Source organism: Globicephala melas, chromosome 20, assembly GCF_963455315.2.
Source record: "Globicephala melas chromosome 20, mGloMel1.2, whole genome shotgun sequence".
In the NCBI taxonomy this organism is placed as follows: Eukaryota; Metazoa; Chordata; class Mammalia; order Artiodactyla; family Delphinidae; genus Globicephala; species Globicephala melas.
Window position 1 is genome coordinate 7,101,128 of NC_083333.1, and position 24,003 is coordinate 7,125,130.

The window sequence follows — 24,003 nt, forward strand, 5'->3', positions numbered from 1 at the left end:
TGTTGACTGTGCTTTTCCCCCTCCAAGTGCCCTGTCCTCGGCCCTGGAGGGTCTGGCACCCCCTCAGAGGGAAACACCCCAGCCTCAGGGGTCGACATTGGCCCTCGCCTGAGATGCACAGGCTCCCCCGCCATCCCCTCAGCCCTCAGCCCTTCCATGATTTGTGCACTTCCACCAAGTGTTTCTGCCTTGTCACGACTCAGTCTCACCAGGAGTCAGTGCTCCGTCTGCGCAGCCCAGCGTTTGTACGTCTCTTCTCCCCAAGGGGCTGAGTACCCACCGTGCCCCGCACAGACGCTTGCTGAAGGAATGAATGAATTCCTCGAGACCCAGGGCTGTGTGTCATGTGGTCCCGTTTTGATCGTACGTTATTAGATTTGCTGGTCTTTAAAACCTCCCTCTCAGCTTCATACTGAATAACCCGTCTCCACTCCTTTGCCCAAACTCTCACCTGCAGCCGTGGTGCAACCACTGACCCTCCTGTCACCCACCGTGCGTGCCCCCAGGGCCCGTCGAGACAGCTCAAATCTTTGCTTCCCACGTTTGCCTGGGAAAGAGGCAAAAACCCAGCATGGAGTCTCCATTTTTTTGTTTTTATTTTTTGCGGTACGCGGGCTTCTCACTGTTGTGGCCTCTCCCGTTGTGGAGCACAGGCTCTGGACGCGCAGGCTCAGCGGCCGTGGCTCACGGGCCCAGCCGCTCCACGGCATGTGGGATCTTCCCAGACCGGGGCACGAACCCGCGTCCCCTGCATCGGCAGGCGGACTCTCAACCACTGCGCCACCAGGGAAGCCCTAGGCATGCCTTTTTAGTATGCGCTTGTGAATGTTCATCTCGAGCTCCTTCCATTGCCTTTTTAACCCTCCTGTCTGCTCAGGATGCGGGGCTGACGGTAGCGAGTGGCAGGAGATGGAAGGCAGTGCTTTGGAAGCTAGTCCTGAAATCTGCAGTGCTGCCTTTCAGCTGGGAGAGGTGGCTGGGGGCTGCCCAGGACTGGGGTCTGCAGGTGGTCCCCACGTAGCATCAGTGGCTCATCTGGTGGGGAGCTGGGGAGGGCTCACTCAAAGGAGGCGGTGCAGCCTTCCAGAGACTGATGTGAAGAGTGGCCCTGCGTGGGGTAGTACACCTGCGACCCGCAGCCGGGGCACGGGAAGGCTGGCGTTTCCCCAGCATGGCACCAGTGTTGGAAGCACAGAGAGACTTGTCTTCCTTCTGAAATTCTTCTCCGGGTGCCTCCTGGCTTCTGTCTCAGGCCAAGCAGCAGGTGGCTGGCATTCTTAAAGCTGTGCGTCTTTGGGTGACTCAGTATTTGCAGTGGTCAGGGCTCAGGTCAGCATGCCCTCAGCCCTGCTGGCCCCCAGGCTGTGTCCTAATGAACAGAGGAGGGCCCTGGCTGTGCCCTCCCCCACTTGAGGCTTGACCGAGTCTGATGTTCTGGAAGGGGAGCCGGGGCCCAGGGAGCCAGCTCGGCCTTCACCTGAGCCCCCGGTGGAGAAGGAAGGCTTGGATGAGTCTCTTGTCTGAGCAGAAACCTGGAGCTCAAACAGCGCAAGGTCCGCATCCCAGCTCCTCGTGGTCAGGTTACTTAGCCTCAGGCCTCAGATCCTGAGTTGATAAAATAGGGACCGTAATACCCACTTCTTAGTGCGATTATGAAAATTAAGTGAGATTCTACATAAAGCACCTACCCTGATGCCTGGTGTAGCACCAGGGCTCGAGAAAGTATATCAGTATTTATAATATGTACATCAATAGCTAAAGTATTTAAATATTTTAATATGTGCATCAATATCTAACGTATATCAATATTATAATATGTGCATCAGTACCTAACGTACTGAAAGTCACTTGGCAGCAGAACCTGGCTTCCAGATACTGAGTGTGTCTATAGCAAGGAGGCCATGTCTAGCCCCTGCGCTCCTGGCCCTCCAGGGCTGGTGATGCACCTCCAAGCCTGGCTGATGTCTTGGGGGTGAGCAGGACTGATCCTGTGATCAGAGGGGTCAGTGACCCGTGGACACCACCTGCGGAGGTGGAGGCGGGTGGAGGCAAGGCTGACTATCTACCTTTGAGCCACACTCAACCAGCAAGTCCAGTGTCCCTCCCGTTTGTGCCTATGTCTTCGGCTTCTTTAATCCATCCTGACCCACAAAAATCCAGATAGGGTCAAAAAAGGAAGTCGGGGCAAGTGATTTCCCAAAACATTTAGCATAGCCTTCCTTTAAACAGGAATTCTGCTTACCCATTTAAAATAGATTTCGACTTAGCATGATTCAATTTATGTTTTGGCCGGTCTCCTTCCAGATATTTTTCTGTGTATATATCTACTTCTAAATGGATATAGGCACATATACATATCTATATGGTAGAGAATCACACTAGGCTTACTGTTTATAACCTGCTTTTTTAACTTAATTTATTCTGAACATTGCTCCATGTCAGTAAATACACAGTTCCGTCGCGATTGTTTTCATTCTTTCTGTTTACGTCGTCATTTTTTATTGCCGAGTACCTTTCTCCAAAACACAATCGGATTTTTTTCCTTGCTGAAGGTTTGAGTTCTAGCATGGGGAGCACACTGGGTGGCGTGAAATGCACACTCGCGGGCTGATTTCTTCACGTTGTTCGTGCCTGTGCTGTGATTGTCTGGACACAGCCATTTCTTTACCCTGCTTTCCTGGGGTGAGGGGTCGGGGGCAGCCCCTCCACGAGCATCATTGCTGCCTGGTTCCTAAGGAGAGACCGTCTCACTGACACACTTCAGTCGGTGAAACTTGAAACTCTTGGGCAAGTCCTTTTCCAGTTTCAGTCTTGAAGCTCTTGGGCAAGTCCTTTTCCAGATGAGTTTTGCTCGTTCATCAAGTCCTCCGCTCGACGGAACCCTCGCTGAGGACAAAGGGCCGTGGCTGGTTCATCCTCATCCTTCCTAGAACAGCACCTTCCATCCAGTATTGAGTAAACGTTTGTTGAATTGAAGCACCAGATGTTTTCAAATTAGCCGTCTCCATTATTCATTTCTGCAGCACAGCGTACGTTTCTCTGGCCTCCTCGTGTGGGACATTTAAGCACAATTTCGTCTTTCTTCGGTTGGCTGAGTGCCGGGAGCACTGCTTTCTGTGTGATGGATGACGCAGCAGCAGCGAGGCCTCCAGGGCCTGTCACAGAGCGTGGCTGACTCCCGGGTACTAAGCGCCCTGGAGGGGTGCGAGCAGTTCCGTTCCCACCCCCGCGTGGGCCCCACACCTGCTCCCTTCTAGTCGGTGGCAGCTCAGGGACTCCGCCGTGGAGCGTGAAGGCTCCGCGTGGAATGAGTCAGCAGGGGCTCGCGGTGAGGATGGGAAGGCCGGCCTGGGAGTGAGGTGCCCCAGCTCTGTGGTCTCCCGGACCGTGTCGTGCCTCTGACGCTGACCTATAGCGTGGGAAGGTGAAGGTGATGATGTTGGATGGAGAGGTGGGGTTCCAGGGAGTCTTGGGGTGACCGAAGTGGCCTAGGGTATGAGGATGTTCAGGAGGGCGCCTCCACAGACCTTGGAAAGAGTCTGAACACACAGGCAGCCTGCAGGCTGCACCCCTGGGGCGGCGGGCAGGCAGTGGTCACGTGGAGGGCGGGGCACACATCTCTGCCCCCACCCTTAGCAAAGGACCCTCAGTGTCATTTCCTCTGTGGCCAGCCCAGCCTGGATTCATGCCCCGCCCACTGAGAGTGAGGCCCCCCGGGCAGCAGTCCCACCACCCCTGACACCCCACCCCAGAGGAGGCTCTTCCTTGTATGGTCTCCCGTCGCCTGACCAATCAGCCTCACTCAGTGTGGACGGGGCACCCCCTGCCCCGCTGCTGCCCAGCGAGTGTTTCCTGTTTCTGTGCGTCTCTTCCCCCCAGCAGGTTGGCACATTCCAGGAGGGGCCACATCTTGCCTTCTCAGGTGTAATGTTAAAAGTAGCTCTCATTTGTTTATTCGTTTATTCCACAAAACTTCATCATGCCGGAAACAGGAAGGTGAACAGAAACAGACGCGGCCTCTGCCCTCTGGTTGTTGACAGCCTAGCAGGGGAAGTGACCGTAGTTACACAGCCACACAAATGAGGGTAAGTCTCAGTGGAGGAGAAGAGGCGAGAGCCTGTTAGGGAAGCTCCAACCGGGTTAAGACGGCAGAGAAGGCTTCCTGAAGAAGTGGTGCTTTTGCTGAGGTCTGAAGGATGCATAGGCTCATGAGGAGAGCGTGTGGTCAAGTACATCCCAGACAGAGAGAGCAGCACATGCCAAGGTCCAGAGGCAGGAAAAGCAGATTGAGGACCAGGGACTGAAGTCAGGCCAACACGGCTGGGGCTTGAGATGGAGAACGAGGCAGTAGAGTAGGGGAGAGGGGTGCAAGCTGAGGTCACAAGGAGGTAGGTCCACCCTGAGCAGGCATCATGCGTCATGTGAAAGGGTGTGGTCTTCATCCAGAGGGCAACAGGAAGTCTCTGGAGGCTCCTAAGCTGGCAAGGACGGTAGACAGGACGTGATGAGATTTGCATCTTGAAAAGATCACGCTGGCTTCCGTGCTGGGAACCAGCTGGAGGCTGGCCAAAGTGGGGTGGGGCCGTGGTGCAGGCGCCGGAGATGGCAGTATGGATAGGGAGGGTCTTGGAGGAGAGTGGACAGTTCTAGTGAGATTTAGAGTTCCTGGAGATGGATTATTTGGATGGGCAGGAGGGAGAGTGGGGGTCAAGGATGACTCTGGGGTTTTGGCTTATATAACTGATGCGTGTGGCATCCTTCACTGAGGCAGCTGTGCAGGACTGTGGTTGCCGCCTGCTCCTTACCGTGGACTGTGCTGAGCACTTTCGTCAGTCATCTCCCTTGACCCTCCTAACTGTGACATGAGCCTGCCTGTTACCACCATCTTCGGGACAAGAAAATGCAGCTCAGAGAAGGCTGGTAACAAGTCCAAGGTTGCATCTAAATGGCAGACGCTGTGCTCCGCTGCCCCAAAGCCTGTGTCCCGTGGGCTACCCCCTGAGCCTTTCCCCATGCGTGTTCTGGGATGGGAGGTACATTTGCAAAAGGAATGCATGGAGCGTCTGAGTCAGGCCCAGAAGCTAGACTTGGTTTGTTTAACGCTCAGACACAGTTTGAGGCTGCAGGAAGCATGAGAGAGCCAAGCCCGGGAAGCCAGCGCTCACTCACCCGGGGCAATTCCGCTCAATGGAAACCCACTTGGCAGGGAAGCTGGTGGCCACCCCCAGGCCCGGCTGTCCTTGACACGACTGTGCAGTGTTCCCTTTACACTGAGTTGATGTTGTGGCCGGCTCACACTCTCTCTCTCACTGGCTTTTTAAAATACCACCTGCTTAATTTTCTTTATCGGAACCTGGAACAAAGACCAAGCCCATAAGGGGAAAAGGCTCGTTATTCTCTTCTTGGTCGAGATTTAATAGAACAGCAATTATGTATTATTTGAACTGGGGCGTGTTATCTTTTTGCTGGCCCGGATTCCGCAGCTGGAGACACTGGAGCTTGTAAAGAGGCCAAGAGATGGCCGGGACTGACCAGGGGTTCCACTAGTGATGGCTGGTAGCCTGAAAACAGGGCTGCCCGTGGGCCAGGGAGGGTATGCCCTGTCATGTCACCCCCAACTCCCTCCAGAACCCCACAGGACAAGGGGAGGAGAGAACACTTGGGACATGCCATCCATCCCTCCCCCACCAGGACTGGGAGCTGACCCAACAGCCTTTGACCCTGCCTCTGGAAGGCAACTGGTCCACACGGCTCCTGCCCCCAGGCCAGGTGGTTCCGTGTGCTGTGTTCTCTGGGTAGAAGACAGGACACAGCTTTCAAGCACTCTCTCCTAGCTTCTTTCCCTGCCGCCCAACAGCACAGATGATCAGTCAGTCAATCAGATGCTATTTATCGAGGGCACGTGCACGCCCATCCTTCAAACCCTGCTTAAATGTCACTCCTCCAAGGCAGCCAGACATACCCTTTGGCCTGGCAGGCAGGCCGACCTGGGACTGAGCGTTGGGTGCCTCACCGGGCCCCACCCTCCCAACACAGGGCTGTGCTCCACGCGGTGCTCAGGTCTCCTAAGGTCCAGTAGAGGGGAGCTTCCCAAATCCTGACTGTCGCTACCTAACTGTGGGACTGCGGGCAGCCTTCAACATCTCTGAGCCTCATTTCCTTCACCCGTATGATGGACATCATGACACCCACCTCCTTCACCCTCTGTTGCCAGGGTGGCAGGGGCTGGTGTTCCATAATGGGGGGAACTGGTCTTCTCTCCCGATTCCCAGCAGCATCGTCTGATTCAGCAACCTTGGGAGGGGGTTAGGGCACACTGCGTGCTTGGAGGACGAGCTGTCATTGAACCGTACAAGCATGTAGAAAACACAAGAGGGAAATCTCCCCTCTCTGAGACGGCTCCACTGATTTTCCCACGTGTGCCTTCTATACGGGATCATGGGAATGAGCAGGAAAAACAGCCCGCCGGCTGCAGCGCCTCCTCCCTCTCTTCACCCCAGGAAGGAGGGGCCCGGGTGTGTTTCTTTTTTTTTGCGGTACGCGGGCCTGTCACCGTTGCGGCCTCTCCCGTTGCGGAGCACAGGCTCCGGACGCGCAGGCTCAGCGGCCATGGCTCACGGGCCCAGCCGCTCCGTGGCATGTGGGACCTTCCCGGACCGGGGCACAAACCCGTGTCCCCTGCATTGGCAGGCGGACTCTCAACCACTGTGCCACCAGGGAAGCCCCCATGTGTGTTTCTTGAGTCCCATCTTATGGGCTTATGGGGGCCCCTGTCCTAGAGGTCGAAGGGTTGGGGTGAGCATTGGAAGGGGTAGCAAGAGGCAGCTCTAGTGGGGAAGGGGGAGTCTCCAGACTGGTGGCTCGGGGCTCCAGGGGGACAGGCTGCTGGCCCCCAGAGAGGGGGCACCCCAGCCTGGCACAGATCCCAAACCCAGGCCTGACACAGAAGTGGCCAGGCCCCTTCCCCCTCTGAGGGATGTGGGAGCTCAGAGGGGGAACAGCACAGCAGTGAGCAGTCCGGCAGCACCCAGGGGACCCTTCCCAGACGTACTGCGCCACCAAAGACCCCAAGCCTGGGACCTTCGCGAGAGCGGAGCCCGAACAGACTGGGATGGACTTTCCTGCCAACCCAGAGGGACAGGAGCTTGGAGCAGATTACAATTTATTTGGAGAAATAAAAGAAAAATGACATTTCTTGTACCTGCGGGTCTGATGGAAGCGAATGCATACCCCCCACGAATGTATCATAGCTTCCCTTCTGCCACGAGCTGATTCCTCACCTCCTGTGGCCCCACTGCCCAATCAGGCGGTGACAACATGCTCTGAAAAGCCAAGTTGGTGACATTTCCCTCTCCGTGGAGAGGTGTGCTCCTTGCTCAGTTGGCAGCCCGCAGAAAAGGCCAAGCCGCAGATACAGCCTTCCCTCGACAGGAGAGAGGAGAGAGCCCCTAGCCCCGCAGGGACCGGGCAGCTTCCACGCAGCGGCAGAAGGATGCATTGATTAGCTGGTGTGACTGTTCTCTGAGGAGGACACGCTGTCCCTGAAGCAGACTCTGCCTGGGTTAGCCCAGAAGAGGTCTCAGCCCCACCAAGCGCCCCTCTGCCTCCTGGTGCCTTTCATCTGGCTTTTTCCCACCAGGGCTTGTGGCTGTGCATCTCGGGGAAGCAAAATATGTACCGAGAAGTTATGTGATCGTCAGCAACTCTGTAGAAGGAGAAGCGCTGCAGAGACTAGGTTCTGGCGGCCCACGTGTCCGGGGGCGGTTATATAGCAGCTCTAGAGGCAGACCTGAGTCTGTTACTTACTTGCTGCGTGAACTTGAGCAATTCTCAAACTACTGCCTGTAAAATGGGCCTAATTCTTATATGACAGGGGTCCTGGGATCGTTAAATGAAGGGCCTTGGCATGAAGGAAGTGCCCAAGCGGTCACTGGTATTTGTCACCATATCATTGTCTTACCTTGTCAGGCACACAAGTGAATGTTTTGCAGGGTTATATACAAATGTCTGTTTTCTTTGCTCCATGTTCTTTTTTTTTTTTTGTTCCTGGTCTTCCCTTCCTTTCACTATTGCATGCTCTTTTTTTTTTTTTTTTTTATGTTTTCTTTGTTGAAAAACATCATTTCCTGCCCACATTTCCGGGGACCGACAGTCTGCTGTTAAGGCCGTATCGTATTCAGTTGTGTTTGCCTGGATCGGCCTCTGGTATTGGGCGTTTGGGTTGTTTCCAGTTCCTTGCTATTGAAAATGATGCAGCTGTGACTCTCAGCAAGCTTATTTTTTTTTGACGTGATCCCAACAGGATGTGCGTGTGAGGGTGAATTTCTATCACGGAGATCCTTGGATGGGCACACCTATTGTGCCCCAAAGCCGGCTACGGGTCTTAGATGATCTGTATCCTTTGGGTTATCGCCCCTTGGGGCCTGAAGCAAAAGCCATCCCCTCAGAAGGTGCCAGAGGGCTCCTTGGTTATAGTTTTCCCAGCCCCTCAGCTGAGGAGGAAGGAGCTGAGTGTTTACGTTCCCGTGTCCTCTCTCTTGTAGAAAGTCTGCACCAAATGCGGGATCGAGGCCTCCCCCGGCCAGAAGCGGCCCCTGTGGCTGTGTAAGATCTGCAGTGAGCAGAGAGAGGTAGGGTACCCGGGGCAGCGGGGTCTGGGGGGGGCCTGGGCAGGGCCGGGGCGTGCACGAATTCAGGGAAGTTCATGGTTGGTCACGGAGAGGGGCTTCTCAGAAGGCCAAGGAGGGCCTACCAGGGGCAGCCCGGGATGAGGGTGGGGAGGGTAGCCGGCTGGCTTGCCCGTTCCCCAGTGCAGAGGGGGCAATGGACCCTGGTTCTGCTCTGCCTGGGGTCCGTGGTCTCAGTGGGGAGCCCCTCGCACTGCATATAGGTCGCAGGTGGCATTTCATGGGCGTCTATTATTATCATAACAGAAATGGCTGCCCCGGGTTGAAGGTTTACTCCGCGCGTGGCACCGTGCTAAGTTCTTTACGCGAATGAATTCATTTCATCCTTATGCAACCCCACAGGCCAGTGCTGTTATTATCCCCTTTTAATGATGGGGAAGTGGAGACGCAGGAGGTTAAGTATCTTGTGGGCACCGAGCTAGTTAGTGGGTCTGACTGTGGTCTAGCCGTGGTCTGCTGTGATGACGCCGCCCCCAAAGTCCCTCTGGTTCTAAATTTCTGTCATTCTACTTCTGATCCCATTTGAAGGGAAGAAATCAAGGCTCAGCAAGGACTCTGAGGCAGTAGCAGATGGGGGGCTCGAACCTACGTCTCCCAACCCCAAACCCAGGGCTTTCCTCACTGTGCCAGGATCAGGAATGGGACGAAAACAGTGGAGGACCTTGTCAGGCAGCTCCTGGGAAGGCCACGGGCCAGGGATCTCAGGAACAGAAGGAGTCGGGTAGAGGGAAGATGCCCCAGGTTTTCGACATGTGGATTTATTTTTTTTACTTACTTGCTTGGTGATTAATATGCGCCTTTCATCTGAGGATCCATAAAATGTCTCTAGTTAGAGAAAATCCTCCTCCGTGACATCCTTGAATATTGCTACCCTGCCATTCCAAGTCTCCCGTCCTGGAAACCCTGTGGGATACAGTTCTGAGCCTCTCCATCCATTCTCCACAGCTCCCAACTGTGCTTTCTCATTTTTTTTCTTTGCCTTTCTGAGATACTTTCGGGGTGAATTCCTCAGTTCCTTTCCAGCTCGCTAAATCTTTGAGACTCTTTGTTGGTTGTCTCTCTCAGCAACACCTTTCCTTGGGTGTTTTGGAATTGGGGTTCGTCTGCTCATCTTGAGTGGGAGTCCGTCTCTCTCTCTCTTTCTCTCCTTGCTCATCACCTCCACACAGCCCTCCTTGCCGAGTGATTTCAAGTTGCCTCCACCCAGGTCCTGGGTCCCCCGGCGCAGGGCCAGCTGTCTTGGGTTAGTGATGAGCTGCATGTTCACAGCGATCATGGGATTATTCCTGGAGCCAGTCGTCAAAGCCATAGGCAGTCTGGCCAGGCCCTGGCTACGTGTGTGCTTCTTCCAGCTTCTATCACTATTCACATTCACAGACAAGCTTTAGTCTTAGGAGGGTGGGGAAACGGTACCTCTGGTTTTTTCAGCTTCCTCCCTCAGATGGAAAGTGCTTTCACCAGCCCCCATTTCAGGGACTGGTCCCCCACCTCCCATGGGAGACTTTTAGTCCCTGTACCCTTGGAAAACCAACCTTCCAGCTCCCTCCACCTGCCTCTGGGTTCTGAGTCAGCAGGCTGTGCCTTCAGCCCCTCAAAATAGTAAATATTTGGAGCTTCTGATCCATCGAGATATATGTCTTACTTCTGAGAACAGTTGAGCTTCCTTGCTGGAATCTTTTCATGGACCACTGTCGTGTCTTTGGAACAGGGAAGATAGTAGGCAGGGCCTCCAAGCGTGAACTAACGTTCTAGTCTGTCTTGCCCAGAGGTCCCTGGTGTCTCATCCTGAAATGGAGACGATAATACCTGTTTCCTGGAGATACCTTGAACATTCAGCAACATCATTACAGTAGACAAAGTGTCCAGCCTAGAATAGGCACTCCATCAATATTAGAAGCCTGCCTCTCTTACCCAGCTGGAACTTCCCCCTCTGAACTTGAGGTCCTTCTGGGCTTCAAGGGGTCCCTTCTAAGATGCAGGCATCCACGAGAGAGGAAAATTCCCCAAAATACTATCTTGTAGGAGATTCCTGAGCAGGATGGCAAGACGCGGCTGAGCTGTGGGGAGGATGGAGATGAAGGAATTGTCAAGGAAAAGGAGGGCGATAAGAGGAAAGACAAAGTTAGCAAACGTCGGGCTTCCCTGGTGGTGCAGTGGTTGAAAGTCCGCCTGCCGATGCAGGGGACACGGGTTCGTGCCCCGGTCCGGGAGGATCCCACATGCTGCAGAACGGCTGGACCCGTGAGCCATGGCCACTGAGCCTGCACGTCCGGAGCCTGTGCTCCGCAGCGGAAGAGACCACAACAGTGAGGGGCCCACGTACCGCAAAAAAAAAAAAAAAAAAAAATTTAGCAAATGTAATAATTTAGTGGAGGGCTTGGGTAGGGGTCAGCTGGCCCCGTCCAGCCCCACTGTGAGTTACCCTTACGCTCATTAATAGTCCTGAGCTACCGCAGGCAGCGTCCACCACCAGCCCGTCCTAATCTCTGAGCGCTCCGATGCCCAGGAAAGTCTGAAATAGCTTAGGATGAATTTTCTTATCTTTCCTTAAGTAAAGAATATGAGGCTGTGCACTGTGCTATCAGTTTGTCCTTGAATTTCTAGAGGCTGATAAAACTGGGCGAGATCAAGGATGCTGTATTCCCTCTGCAGGACCAGGCAGACTGTGGACGCTTAGGAGGTGTGGACGGGCCCTGAAAGTATGTGTGTCTGTCTGGGTGCCTGTGGAAGCCATACCCAAGCGCTGCATTTTCCTGCCTGCTTTTGTGGTGGGAGAGTGCCAGGGAAATTGGTTTCCTAATGCCTTTTTTTTTTTTTTCCCGTAGAAAAATATCTAATCGCAACAAAGAGATAGATAAATAGAAAGAGCATTTGAAATGTCATTTTAAGTGCCACACAGAGCTGGTTCTGAGTCTGTGATAAAAATGTGGCGTTCTGTCGTGCAGCAAAAACCAGGTCCTGATGGAAGATCTTGCCTTTTCTGATGGAAACTCTCATATTACTGTGCCCAGACACGCTTATCTTCTTTTTCCATTTGACTCTTCTCTGCTGTCATCTTTGGCTGTAATTACAAGTATTTTTTTCTGGAGTGAGTCGAATGTTGGTTACATGTCCCTGGGACCATCAGGTTGGCATTGCTGCCTGTTTTGTGCGCTTCGGGGATGCAGTGGTGTCCGCTTCGGCCCCTCTGCTCTTCAGGAGCTTACAGCCTCACGCATTTAGTTGTGCGGGCATTCAACGCTTAGTTATTGGGCATCTTCTATGCACCGGGCAAAAGAACTCTTCTCATGGGAGATGGAGACCACAAACGCAATAAAGTAAGTTCTGCCATGTCACCGATGGTGAAAAAGTACTTGATAAAGGGGATGAGGTGATGGGAACATAGGGGTAGCTGTTATTTTTTACAGGGGTCAGGAAAGGGCTCACTGATAAAATGTCATCTGAGCTGAGGTGTGGAACACACTGTGTGGCTGCGTGGACAGAAAGCATTCCAAGTAAAGGGCACTGCAAGTGTAAAGGCCCTGAGGCAGGTGTGTCCTTAGTAGGTTTGAGGAACAGCAAGTAGAACAGTGTGACTGGAGCAAAGTCAGGTTCAGGAGAGGAGGTCAGAGACGTGGCCGGGGGTCAGATCATGTTGGTCCTTGTAGATCCTTGGAAGGACTTTGGCTTTTACTCTGAGTGAAATGGGGAGCCCTCGAAGGTCTGAAGTAGAGGAGAAGCGTGACCTGAATCCTCCCCCAATTTTTTTTTTTCAAGTTCTCTTTTATTATCAATTAGAAGGTCTTTAGGATTCCCTGGCATGTTTTTTTGTGTTTTTTTGTTTGTTTTTTTGTTTTTCTTAATTTATTTATTTTTGCTCTGTTGGGTCTTCGTTTCTGTGTGAGGGCTTTCTCTAATTGTGGCAAGCGGAGGCCACTCTTCATCGCGATGCGCAGGCCTCTCACTATCGCGGCCTCTCTTGTTGCGGAGCACAGGCTCCAGACATGCAGGCTCAGTAGTTGTGGCTCACGGGCCCAGTTGCTCCGTGGCATGTGGGATCTTCCCAGACCAGGGCTCGAACCCGTGTCCCCTGCATCGGCAGGCGGACTCTCAACCACTGCGCCACCAGGGGAGCCCTCCCTCAATTTTTAAAGGATACTCTGGCTACTGTGTTGAGTATAAATTATAGACTATAATGTCAGAGTTAGTACCATGATACTTCATCTTTCTTATTTAGTATTACCCAAGATATTTAAGTTCTTGACTGTTGTTACCCTTAGAAGTTTTCATTTTTTTAAATATTTTATACATTTAACTCTTTTCTGATTATAAAATTAATATGGATCATTGATATTCACAATGTATAGAAAGCATAAAGAAGTATACACCCTCCCAAAATCCATGATCTTACCATCCAGAGACAATCACTGTTAGCATTTTGGCGTAATTACTTTCTATCTTTTTTCTGTGTCTGTTTTCTTTATATTGTCGAACCTCTGTTTTAAAATTAACATTTTATCGTAAGCAGTTCTCAGTGTAATCAATAACTCTTTGTAAACATTCTGTCATATGGATATTCTGCTAATTTAAGCCATCTGAGTTATTTCCTTTTTTCCTTCTCATTGCTAATTGCTTTATATATCTGTGTACATAGCTTTTTGACTACCTTTGAGATTATGTCCTCAGAATGGATACTTAGAAGGGAAAACTAAACACCAGTGTTTATAGAACCTCATTACCTATACACCCTTGAGTTATTGCTTTTGACTTATAATTAGCTGGCTATGTGATCTTAAATAATGACATGTGGACAGTGTATTTTCTGAGTCTTTTGCTATCTGGTAATAGCTGTTGCCTTTATACAAAAAAGACAGTGACTTGACTGATATGCAATTGATCATAATCTTTCCCACTCAAAATTCTGTGAGTTTGGCTTCTGTTGTCTAACCGACCACACGTGAAAAGAACCACCATGAGGGAGAGTAGGCAAATGTAACGACTAGGAGAATCAGTGCCCAGGGAACTAGAGATAATAGTGAAACTGTGAAAGAAATATAAATAGGTTTTTTTTTTTTGGCCTCACTGCACGGCATGTGGGATCTTAGCTCCCCGACCAGGGATCGAGCCCGTGCCCCCTGCAGTGGAAGCACGGAGTCCTAACCACTGGACTGCCAGGAAAGTCCAAATAAGTTTTTAAATTAAGTAAAAGAGATAAGAGAAGCAATAGAAGCCCAACTGAACAAATAGGACATTTGAAAAAAGAATGAGCAAATTTGAAAAAGAACCAAATGAACCATTTTCTTTTCTAAAAATGAAAAATGTTATTAAGGAATTCACAAACTCAATCAAATGATACTTCAGTAATTTTTTAGAGCAGTAAACCTTGTCATTCCCATTAACAGACACAGATGGTTCCTTATCATTTGCTTCTTATTCATTGTTTTTTATTTTTGATCCCTGGTTGGCACTCCCAACAGCTTGGAGTCCCCGGCCCCTGATATCCACTGTACTGACTGCCATGAATATGATGTTTTTGTGACCACACGAAACTGCAGTCTTTACCTAATTAAACCAGCTGCTTATATAAGTGTTCGGCCTCCCAGCTCCCTGTCCCACCTCATTTCTATTCCCTCTGTGGATGGGCACGTTCTTTGGTCACTTTCCTGGTTTCCTTGTCAGCAAATTAATAAACTCTGATACAAGTTCGAGATTTAAAGACACAGAAAAGGGACTAAGGGACTTCCCTGGCAGTCCAGTGGTTAAGACTCCGCCTTCCAAACGCAGGGGGTGCAGGTTCAATCCCACATGCCTCATGGCCAGAAAACCAAAACATAAAACAGAAGCAGTATTGTAACAAATTCAATAAAAGACTTTAAAAATGATCCACATCAAAAAAAAAATCTAAAAAAAAAAAGAAAGAAAGAAAGAAAAGGGAATGAGACATCCCTCAGTGGACTGGTTAAACGGCACATCAGGCACACCTGCAGAACCCCAGGGAAGGACCTTGTGAACCAGAAGACAGTTTCCAGGATGCAGTGTAGGCAACAAGCAGGTGTAGCCCGTGAAGTCAAAACTGAGAACAGGAGAAGGCGGGCTGACCAGATCTGATGCTCAGCATAAAGTAGTTTTGAAGGCGAGAACAGAGACGTGGGGGAGAAGTCTGAAGCCAGGCGTATGCTTTTATCCCCTTTTAAATAACCTGGTAGTATTATTTATGCCTATATTTGGAAGTTAGTAATGTCATCTGGATACGCCTGGGTCATTTTCACTGATTTTTGTCTAGGACGAACATAGTTGGATCTTCCATTCAGAAAAGCTTTTCAATTATGCTTTTGCTTATTGCTTTGTTCCTGAACTAGTCTGGTCTCTTCTTGGGAGCACTTGGAATTTGAAGAGTGCATTTCCATTCTCTGCCTTGTGTATTTATCATCTTCTACCAAGTCATTTTCAAGTTCTCTTCATTTTTCCCTCCATTCCGAAAAATCTTAAAACTTTTCTTCCACGTCACTGATTCTTTTTTTCTCTTTTGTCTGACTTTGATGGCTTCCTGTGTTTGGTCTTGGTGGTTGCACATGTACCTTTATCCCCCTCCTGATGCTGTGAGAGCTGCAGGCCCAGGGTTTACCGGAAGCAGCTCAAGCACTGCTCACAGCCCCTTTCCTTTGTCTGGGATTCTGCTCCACGGAGGAGATACCCTGATTCTCCTGGGACCTGGCCCTCTGGCCATCAGGACTAGGGAGGAGGCTTCCCTGGTGGCGCAGTGGTTGAGGGTCTGCCTGCCGATGCAGGGAACACGGGTTCGTGCCCCGGTCCGGGAGGATCCCACATGCCGCGGAGCGGCTGGGCCCGTGAGCCATGGCCACTGAGCCTGCGCGTCCGGAGCCTGTGCTCCGCAACGGGAGAGGCCACAACAGTGAGAGGCCCGCATACTGCAAAAAAAAAAAGAAAAAACAGAACTAGGGAGGACTTGGAAATCTGTAACCCCTAGTTTGGCTCTCCCCACTCTCCCCACTCTCCCCACTCTCCCACGATTGAGCTTTACTTAAGAAAACACACCTTCCCAGATGCAGTTCACTGTTGCCAGCTCCTTCCCACACCTACCTGGTTGTTTGCTGGGAGTCTATCTCCCATCCATAAAGACAGAATTAGAGGAGGGAGGACAGCCCCTGAGCACCACCAGAAACCCGTAATCGTGCCACGCCAGGAAGGCTGCCCAGGGACAGCCCTGACCCTGCACCCTGATCCCTGCTAGGCAGGCAAGGGTGGGTGGACCCGTGACACTCGTCTCATCCATCCCACTCGCCTGTCTTCAGAGGGGAGACTGACTGTAGGTGAAATGTCAGATCCCTCCCGTGCTGGTGTGCGCGTGCCCTTCACTCACGAGCTTTCTTGGGTGTGTTAGTGCGAGCTTGGGAAGGACCTCATCGGCGCTTCTAAACACACGATGTTGCAAAGCCAGAAATTCACGTCATTGATTGTTTAGCCTTTAATCCGATTCATTAAAAAAAAAAAAAAGAGTGACTTACTCAAAGTTATACTGTAATCAGGGGGAAAGTTAATTGGAATCCAGATTGCCCAGGATTCTAGAAACCATTCCTGCAGCCTCTAAAATGTACCTTTGGAGTAGGAAGGCTTCTTTGAGGATGCGGGCATTCTCTGAGGCGGATGAGCTAGAAAGGGGAGAAGGCCAATTTGTAAGTAATTGGAAGCTGATTAATACAATGAGAGCATTCTTCTCCGCTCAGCGTCCGCTGTGCCTTCCCTGTTTCACTCAGCATCCTGATTATAGCTCAGTGGAGACCGGGCTGCACCAACACTTACTGTGTTTCCTGCAGTGCTTTTCATATAAAACGTGTTCGGGAAAGGTTTGCTGATTGAAAGAGACATTTGCAAAAGAGGAAAGCGGGTTCCTTGTTTAGATCACTTTAGAACCTTTTCCCAGCAGGGGGCTTTTGACTTCCCTGTAGTCTTATCACAGATGGCCCTGGCTGGGGCCCTGCGGTGCCCATTGATGCTAGGTCTGTATTCCTGCTTCCGGCCCCTCTCTCCTTGTTGCTTCTTGATTGACTGAAAGGGGAATTTGTGGAGTAGGAAAGTGGCTTCACATGGTGGTTTTTAAATCATCTCAAACACCCTCCCACAGGCTGGCGGGTAACCAGTAGCCCAGTTAGGGCCCCTGGGTAGGGTCCACCTTGGCACAAGCCTGCAGGAGGTTGGGAGAATCAGGGGCCCCCTCGCTCCCAGCTGGAGCCCGTGGGAAGCAGCCATCCAGCCACGCCCAGCATCCTCGTGGCACTTGGCTCCCAGGAGGGCAGCCCGTGCTCACCGCAAGCTGCCATCTGCTTCCCTGCTCTGGTTCTCTTCTGGTCCTGCTGTTACTTGCAGTTTGGATTTTTGCTGCAAACAGCTTTGCCAGAGGGTCGCCCCCGGAGGCACGGGAGTGCGCTGAGGAGTGGGTGGCTTGCGCGCGGGTGGCTGCCTGAGCACCCCGCCATCTGTGTCTGGCTCGCTCCGGGCTGCTGCCACTGCGGCCCCAGGGGACCCGGATGGTCACACTTCCTCAGTGTGTTGGCCACCGCCACGTGCCCTGCTTTGCCAAGTGGAGCGGCTATCAGCGCAGGCTCCTGGCCTCCCACACAGGCGGAAGCAGCAGGAGGAGGAGGGTCCTGGGGCCCAGCAGCCCCCCTTCCTCCTGTGGGGAGGCAGAGTGGTCTCCCACCCCTCCCTGCCCCTTATTTGGGGTGCCTACCTGAGCCTGTGTCCATGCGCTGGAGAAAGAACTTTCCTCTCTCAGGTGCTGCCTCATCCAAGAGGGAACTGACATTATCACCGTTGCGCTCCAGTCCGCTGAGCCTGGTGTCCTGGCTGGGGAGTCCAGTCTGGCTCTGAGTAGCAGGCATTAACTCAGCACCCACTGTGGGCCAGTCAGTATCTCGCGTCATCCTCACTGGAGCCCAGTGAGGTATTCACTCTTGTCTTCGTGTCACTTGCCCAAAGACACCAGGTAGTAATTGATGGAGCAGGGGTTGAAGTCAGGAGTGTCCACCTCCAAAACTCCTGACAACTCTACTGTCTATTCATGCATTCATTCATTTATTCATCCGTTCATGTAATAGTCATTGAGTAGTTACTATGGGCTGGGCACGGTCTTAGGCCCTTGGAAAGTAGTGATGAACAAATCAGCCAAATATCTCTGCCTTGAGTTTGCATTTTAGCAGGGACCAGGGGAGGAGAGAAGGAACAGACAATAAACATAACTGCTGCAGGAAGGGGGACCCCTTCCAGGGCCCGAGAGCGGGCTCTTGTCTAACACTTGGAAATGAATTGTCTGAGGAGACATACACGTGCTGACAAAGCAAGAGGCTTAATTGGGAAGGGCGCCCAGGCAGAGAGCAGCAGGGTAAGGGAACCCAGGAGAACTGCTCTGCCACGTGGCTCGCAGACTCGGGTTTTATGGCAATGGGGTTAGTTTCCGGGTTGTCTCTGGCCACTCATTCTGGCTCAGGGTCTTTCCTGGTGGCGCTCGCATCACTCAGCCAAGATGGATTCCAGCGAGAAGGATTCTGGGAGGTTGGTAGGACGTACGGGCGGGCGTCTCCTCTCTCCTTTTGACCTTTCCTGAATTCTTCCGGTTGGTGGTAGCTTGTTAGTTCCCCATTCCTTACCGGGACCTCCTGTTGTTAAGATAACTCATGCAGATGGCTACTATCTTGCCTGGCCAGGGTGGGCAGTTTCAGTCAGTGGTTCCCCTCACATAACCAAACTAATACATGAGCAAATTATACAGTGTATTAGATGTTCACGGGAAGAGGAGAGCAGAACAGAGCAAAGAGATCAGGAGTGTGGGGTGCAGGGTGGGGAGGGAGGTGGCCGTGTTGAGAGTAGACCAGCCACCATGTGACACCCATTAGGATGGCTAATATTTAAAAAGCAGAAAATAGCAAGTGTTGGTGAGGATGTGGAGAAATTTGAACCCTTGTGCGTTGATGGTGGGAAAGTACAATAGCGCAGCCACTACGGAACACAGTATGACAGCTCCTCAAAAAATTAATGATCTAGCAATTCTCCTTCCGGGTATATACAGCGTTCCTTACGGCATTATTCACAACAGCCTAAAGGCGGAAGCAACCCAAGCATCTACCATTGGATGAATGGATAAACAAAATGTAGTCTATGCCTGTTATTATTCATATTATGCAGCCTTAAAACGGAATGGAGGGCTTCCCTGGTGGCACAGTGGTTGAGAGTCCGCCTGCCGATGCAGGGGGACACGGGTTCGTGCCCCCGTCCGGGAAGATCCCACATGCCGCGGAGCGGCTGGGCCCGTGAGCCATGGCCGCTGAGCCTGCGCGTCCGGAGCCTGTGCTCCGCAACGGGAGAGGCCACAACAGTGAGAGCCCCGCGCGTACCGCAAAAAAAAAAAAAAAGGAATAGAATTCTGACACATGCTACAACATGGAAGAACCTTAAGGATATTATGCTAAGTGAAATAAGCTAGACACAAAAGGACACATATTGTAGGATTTCCTTTTTTTTTTTAATGTTTATTTATTTGTTTTGGCTGCACCAGGCCTTAGTTGCGGCACGTGTGATCTTCATTGCGGCGTGTTTTAGTTGCAGCATGCGAGATCTAGTTCCTGACCAGGGATCGAACCCGGGCCCCCTGCATTGGGAGTGCAGAGTCTTACCCACTGGACCACCAGGGAAGTCCTCAGGATTTCCATTTATATGAGGTCCCTAGAATAGTCAGATTCATAGAGACAGAAAGTAGAAGGGTGGTTGCCAGGGGCTGGGGGTGGGAGAATGAGAAATTATTGTTTAATGGGCACAGAGTTTCGGTCTGGGAAGATGAAAAAGGTCTGGAGACGGATGGTGGGGACAGTAGCACAGCAGTGTGTGCACTTGATGCCCCTGGACTGTACACCTAAAAATGGTTAGAAAGGTAAATTTTATGTTATGTATATTTTACCACAGTTAAAAAAAAGGGTGTGGGTGGAGACTGGCCAGGGTAGGCCTCTTTGAGGAGGTGAGATGTGAGTAAAGACTTGAAGGAGGCGTAGCGGGGAGGCCAGTGGCTCTCTGGGGAAGAGCAGCCCAGGATGGGGCCACACCCAGTACCCTGTGTTCACAGGACAGCACGGAGCCAGTGAGGCTCGCCTCCTTCCACGGGAGGGGGTCCTGGGTTCCCCTGAGGCAGGTGGGGGAGGGGGTGGTCCCCGGAGGCTCTTTGGCCACGGGGAGTAGGGAGGGGAGTCGATGTGCTCCAACAGTAAGCCCTTGGCCCACCAGGAGCAGGGCCCACAGGTCCTAGCATTCGGCTATTGCATCACCGGCTGCCCCTCCACCACTTACTCAGCCACCCAGGTGTGCTCAGTGGTCCACGGGCTTGGGAACCCTGTGGTCCCTATGACCGGGCTTGAGAATAACAAGGTGTGGACCAGCTTCACTGACCCTGTGATCAGTTGGTGTGACACTATCCTGACACCACAGCCCGCTTACCCCCCCCCCGCTCCCCCCTGTTGGGCCTGTACAACCTGGCTTTCCCTGCTATGATACCCTCTTCTACATGGCCCTGGGGAGGCAGGTGAAAAGCTAGGGAGAAAGCATCTGATTGTGGTCCTTTTCTTGCATTACTTGGAATAAAAATTTGGATAATCAGCTTTTCCTGCACGTTTTCCAGATGCCAAATGACATTGGCTGGCACGATTGTTCCCCTTCCACTAGCCAGCTGTCTGGCAGATGGGGGCTAGGGAGTAGAGTGAGACTGCATCCTTTAGGAGCTATTTATTAAGCTCCTAGGTGGTGCCCAGCCCTGGAAATACACAACCATCCCCTCTTCTAAGGAAATAACTCAAGACACGTGTCCTCCTGCTGTGCCAGAAAATCCTTCTGTGAAAAAAGGAAGAAGAGGAGAACCAGCCTTTGTTGGGATCCTTGTCTGGGCCAGATGTGGGGCCCTGTGTCCCCACTCCTCCCACCAGATGGAAGCTCTGGGACCTTAAGTGACAGGTCCAAGGTGACACAGCAGGACGTGCAGAACCTGGGCTGTCTAAAAGGCTACAGCCACTAGACCAGCTTCCTCCTGATTTCTACCAAGCTGGTGACCACTGCCTTCAAGAATCAGCCTTCCTATTCCAGGATGGCCCACAGGCTGGAGGGACACGGGAGGTTTCACCCTCAGTAGCCAACGTAGTGATCCCCGACCGTCTGGGGGTCCCCTGGGTCCCTGCCCCGCTTCTCCTTGCCCTGATTTTGTAAGTTATCACATCCCAACCCAGGCTAATGCACCCACAGCTGAAGCCCAGCCTGGCCCTGAGTGTCATCTAACTGCTTACATCCCTGAACCTGGTTTTGGGTCCCAGCACCTGACTGTCCTCTTGACCCTTGAACTCTGCCTGCTGCTCCCTACCCTGCATCAACCCCAGGGTCATTGTCATAGGCTGGCTCCTGAGGCTCCCTGTTTGCAAACTAAACAAGAGGGCCATTCGGTAGGCGCCCCGGCCGGTTCGCCTCCACGTTGCACTTGGCACCTCCGGAGTGGCATCTGTGTATGACGTTCAGCCTCACACGCTGCTCCCAGCTGTACAGCCTGGAGAAACTCTCATACCTGCTTCCCGGGAAACATGACTGAGAATGCACGTAGCAGCATTTGTTGTAATAGCAAAAAACTGGAAACCACCCAAATGACCTTTCATGGTGGAATAGACAGATAAATTTCAAAGGATGAATTAAAAACCCAATGAGCAAAAGGGAAAAAAAGCAAGTCACTCAAGAATACGCAGTGATTTAAAAATACGATGTTCAAAAACAGGTAATAGTAAATGTTTTACTTAGAAATATACATATAAGCAGTTTTTAAAAATAGGAAGAAAAGCAAAGGATTGCTTCACACAACATTCCAGATGGTGGTTACTTTTGGAAGGAAGACAGGGAGGACCTATGGGCCCTTCTCAGATCTGGTCATATTTAATTTCTTTTTCTTTTTTTTTTTTTTTGCGGTACGCGGTCCTCTCAGTGTTGTGGCCTCTCCCGTTGTGGAGCACAGGCTCCAGACGCGCAGGCCCAGCGGCCATGGCTCACGGGCCCAGCCGCTCCGCGGCACGCGGGATCCTCCCGGATCGGGGCACGAACCCATGTGCCCTGCATCGGCAGGCGGACTCCCAACCACTGCGCCACCAGGGAAGCCCTCTTTTTTTTTTTTAATTTATTTTTATTTTTTTTGGCTGTGTTGGGTCTTCGTTGCTGCGTGTGGGCTTTCTCTAGTTGTGGCGAGCGGGGGCTACTCTTCATTGTGGTGCGCTGGCTTCTCACTGTGGTGGCTTCTCTTGTTGTGGAGCACGGGCTCTAGGTGCACGGGCTTCAGTAGTTTTGGCGTGTGGGCTCAGTAGTTGTGGCTCGTGGGCCCTAGAGCACAGGTTCAGTAGTTGTGGCACATGGGCTTAGTTGCTCCGTGGCATGTGGGATCTTCCCTGACCAGGGCTCGAACCCATGTCCCCTTCATTGGCAGGCAGATTCTTAACCACTGTGCCACCAGGGAAGCCCTTAATTTCTTAAAGAGTTCACAGATGTTTACTTCAGTGTGGTTCTTTGAAACACACTGTGTTTCCATACGGTTTTGTGTGTACGCTAAATTTCACAGGCACACACCCAAAAGGTAACAGGAGATCACCAAAAACCAGACCCAAAAAAGCTTAAATCAGTGATATGGAGAAAAACCTTTAAAATCTCCCAGAATGCAGGGGGAAAAAAAAACCCCAAAGTGCTAAAAACAATAACGGAGACAATGATGAATCTGGAAGACAGAGAAGGCAATGGAGCCTCAGAATTACAGGTTTTCCCCAAGAAGGAGCAAGACCAATAGGAAATGAAGCAGTAATCAAATCCATAACCGAAGAAGGCGTCCATGATTCAAGTCCACACGTCGGAACACCGGAAGACCCACGAGCTCTGCCAAGCAGGGGTCAGCCCAGAAACCATTTCATGTTGGCTTTGGAGTACGTTTCTGAGACTGTGTTTACACAGAGGCATGTTTGTTGTTCTGGGAATTGAATCAAAATCACGAAGCTCCTCTGAAAAGACCTGGCTGGGTATAGCCGGCCTGTCCAGTTTTCTGATTCTAGCCCTATTCATCTGCCATGTGTGGCCCACTCCATCTGGGAACAGAGGCTGGGCAGCCAAACACCACCGCGGCACGCTTGCCCTCTCTCAGGTCTGTGCTGGAGCAGGGAAGATAGTTAAATATTCGGGATTCAAAGGGATTTCATGCTGCATGCAAATAAAGACTAAGAGGTGGCGGGTGTACAGTGTTGATGAAGCAAGTAAATAAGAACAGTAGCGGGGCTTCCCTGGTGGCGCAGTGGTTGAGAGTCCGCCTGCCGATGCAGGGGACACGGGTTCGCGCCCCGGTCCAGGAAGATCCCACATGCCGCGGAGCGGCTGGACCCGTGAGCCATGGCCGCTGAGCCTGCGCGTCCGGAGCCTGTGCTCTGCAACGGGCGAGGCCACAACAGTGAGAGGCCCGCGTACCGCAAAAAAAAAAAAAAAAAGAACGGTAGTGAAAGCATCATTCTCCTCCGTGGATTTGTTAAACTTGCAAGACCATTCTAGACAAAGGAGAAGACGGTCTCTCTGGGACCAGAGAGAGAAGGAAGATAGGGGGTCTCTGTTCTCAGTGACTTGTAGGGACCTTTCCATGTCAAGATAATCTGGGAGATGCAAGGGCTAGTGGGGCACCCCTGGAGGCCATGGGAGAGGGTGAGGCCAGAGCTGGAGGTTGGCCCACCCGCCCCAGAAATCCTCTGTGATGCCGGGGCACATGGCCCTCCAGCCATCACGAGCCCTTATTGGATGCCACCTCCCTCTGAAGCTGGCAAACGCTCCTCACCAGTAACTGTGCAGAAACCTCGCCAGAGGAAACCCCTCACCGGGGGTTAACGGAAGCCAAAGCATTTCCTCCGGTTCTGAAATAATCTAACCAAGGGGTTTAAATTATCCAGAAAACAGCACCCTCAGAATATTTCTTCTCACTGCACTTTTTCGTTTCCGCTATGTTAGCCATTGCCTGCCGCCCAGGCTGACCTGGTTGAAGTAGAGACACAGATGTAGAGAACAAACGTATGGACACCAAGGGGGGAAAGTGTCTGTGTGTGTGTGCCGGAGGGGGGGTGGATGAATTGGGAGAGTGGGATTGACATATATACACTAAGATGTATAAAAGAGATAACTAATAAGAAAGTAAATAAAGGCAAAAAAAAGAAAAAAACACTTGAAATGAAGGGGAAATTCGCTTAGGCCCAGGGGAGGGCTCTGGCTCCTGGGGGGGGGGGCAGGGGCGGGC

The 24,003-nt window shown here is 51.8% G+C and overlaps 1 protein-coding gene across 7 annotated transcripts in view; it reads left to right on the top strand.

The window, feature by feature from the left end:
* Nucleotides 1-24,003, top strand: part of RPH3AL (rabphilin 3A like (without C2 domains)) — a 155,501-nt gene that overhangs the window by 82,572 nt on the left and 48,926 nt on the right. For 6 of the 7 annotated variants that reach the window (XM_070044553.1, XM_030861883.2, XM_070044552.1 and 3 more), the window contains one exon: nucleotides 8,544-8,630. The exons of the other annotated variant lie outside the window; for it this stretch is intronic. In XM_070044553.1, the coding sequence (XP_069900654.1) occupies nucleotides 8,544-8,630 (87 nt within the window). The remainder of the gene's footprint in view (nucleotides 1-8,543; nucleotides 8,631-24,003) is intronic. 7 annotated transcript variants of the gene reach the window in all.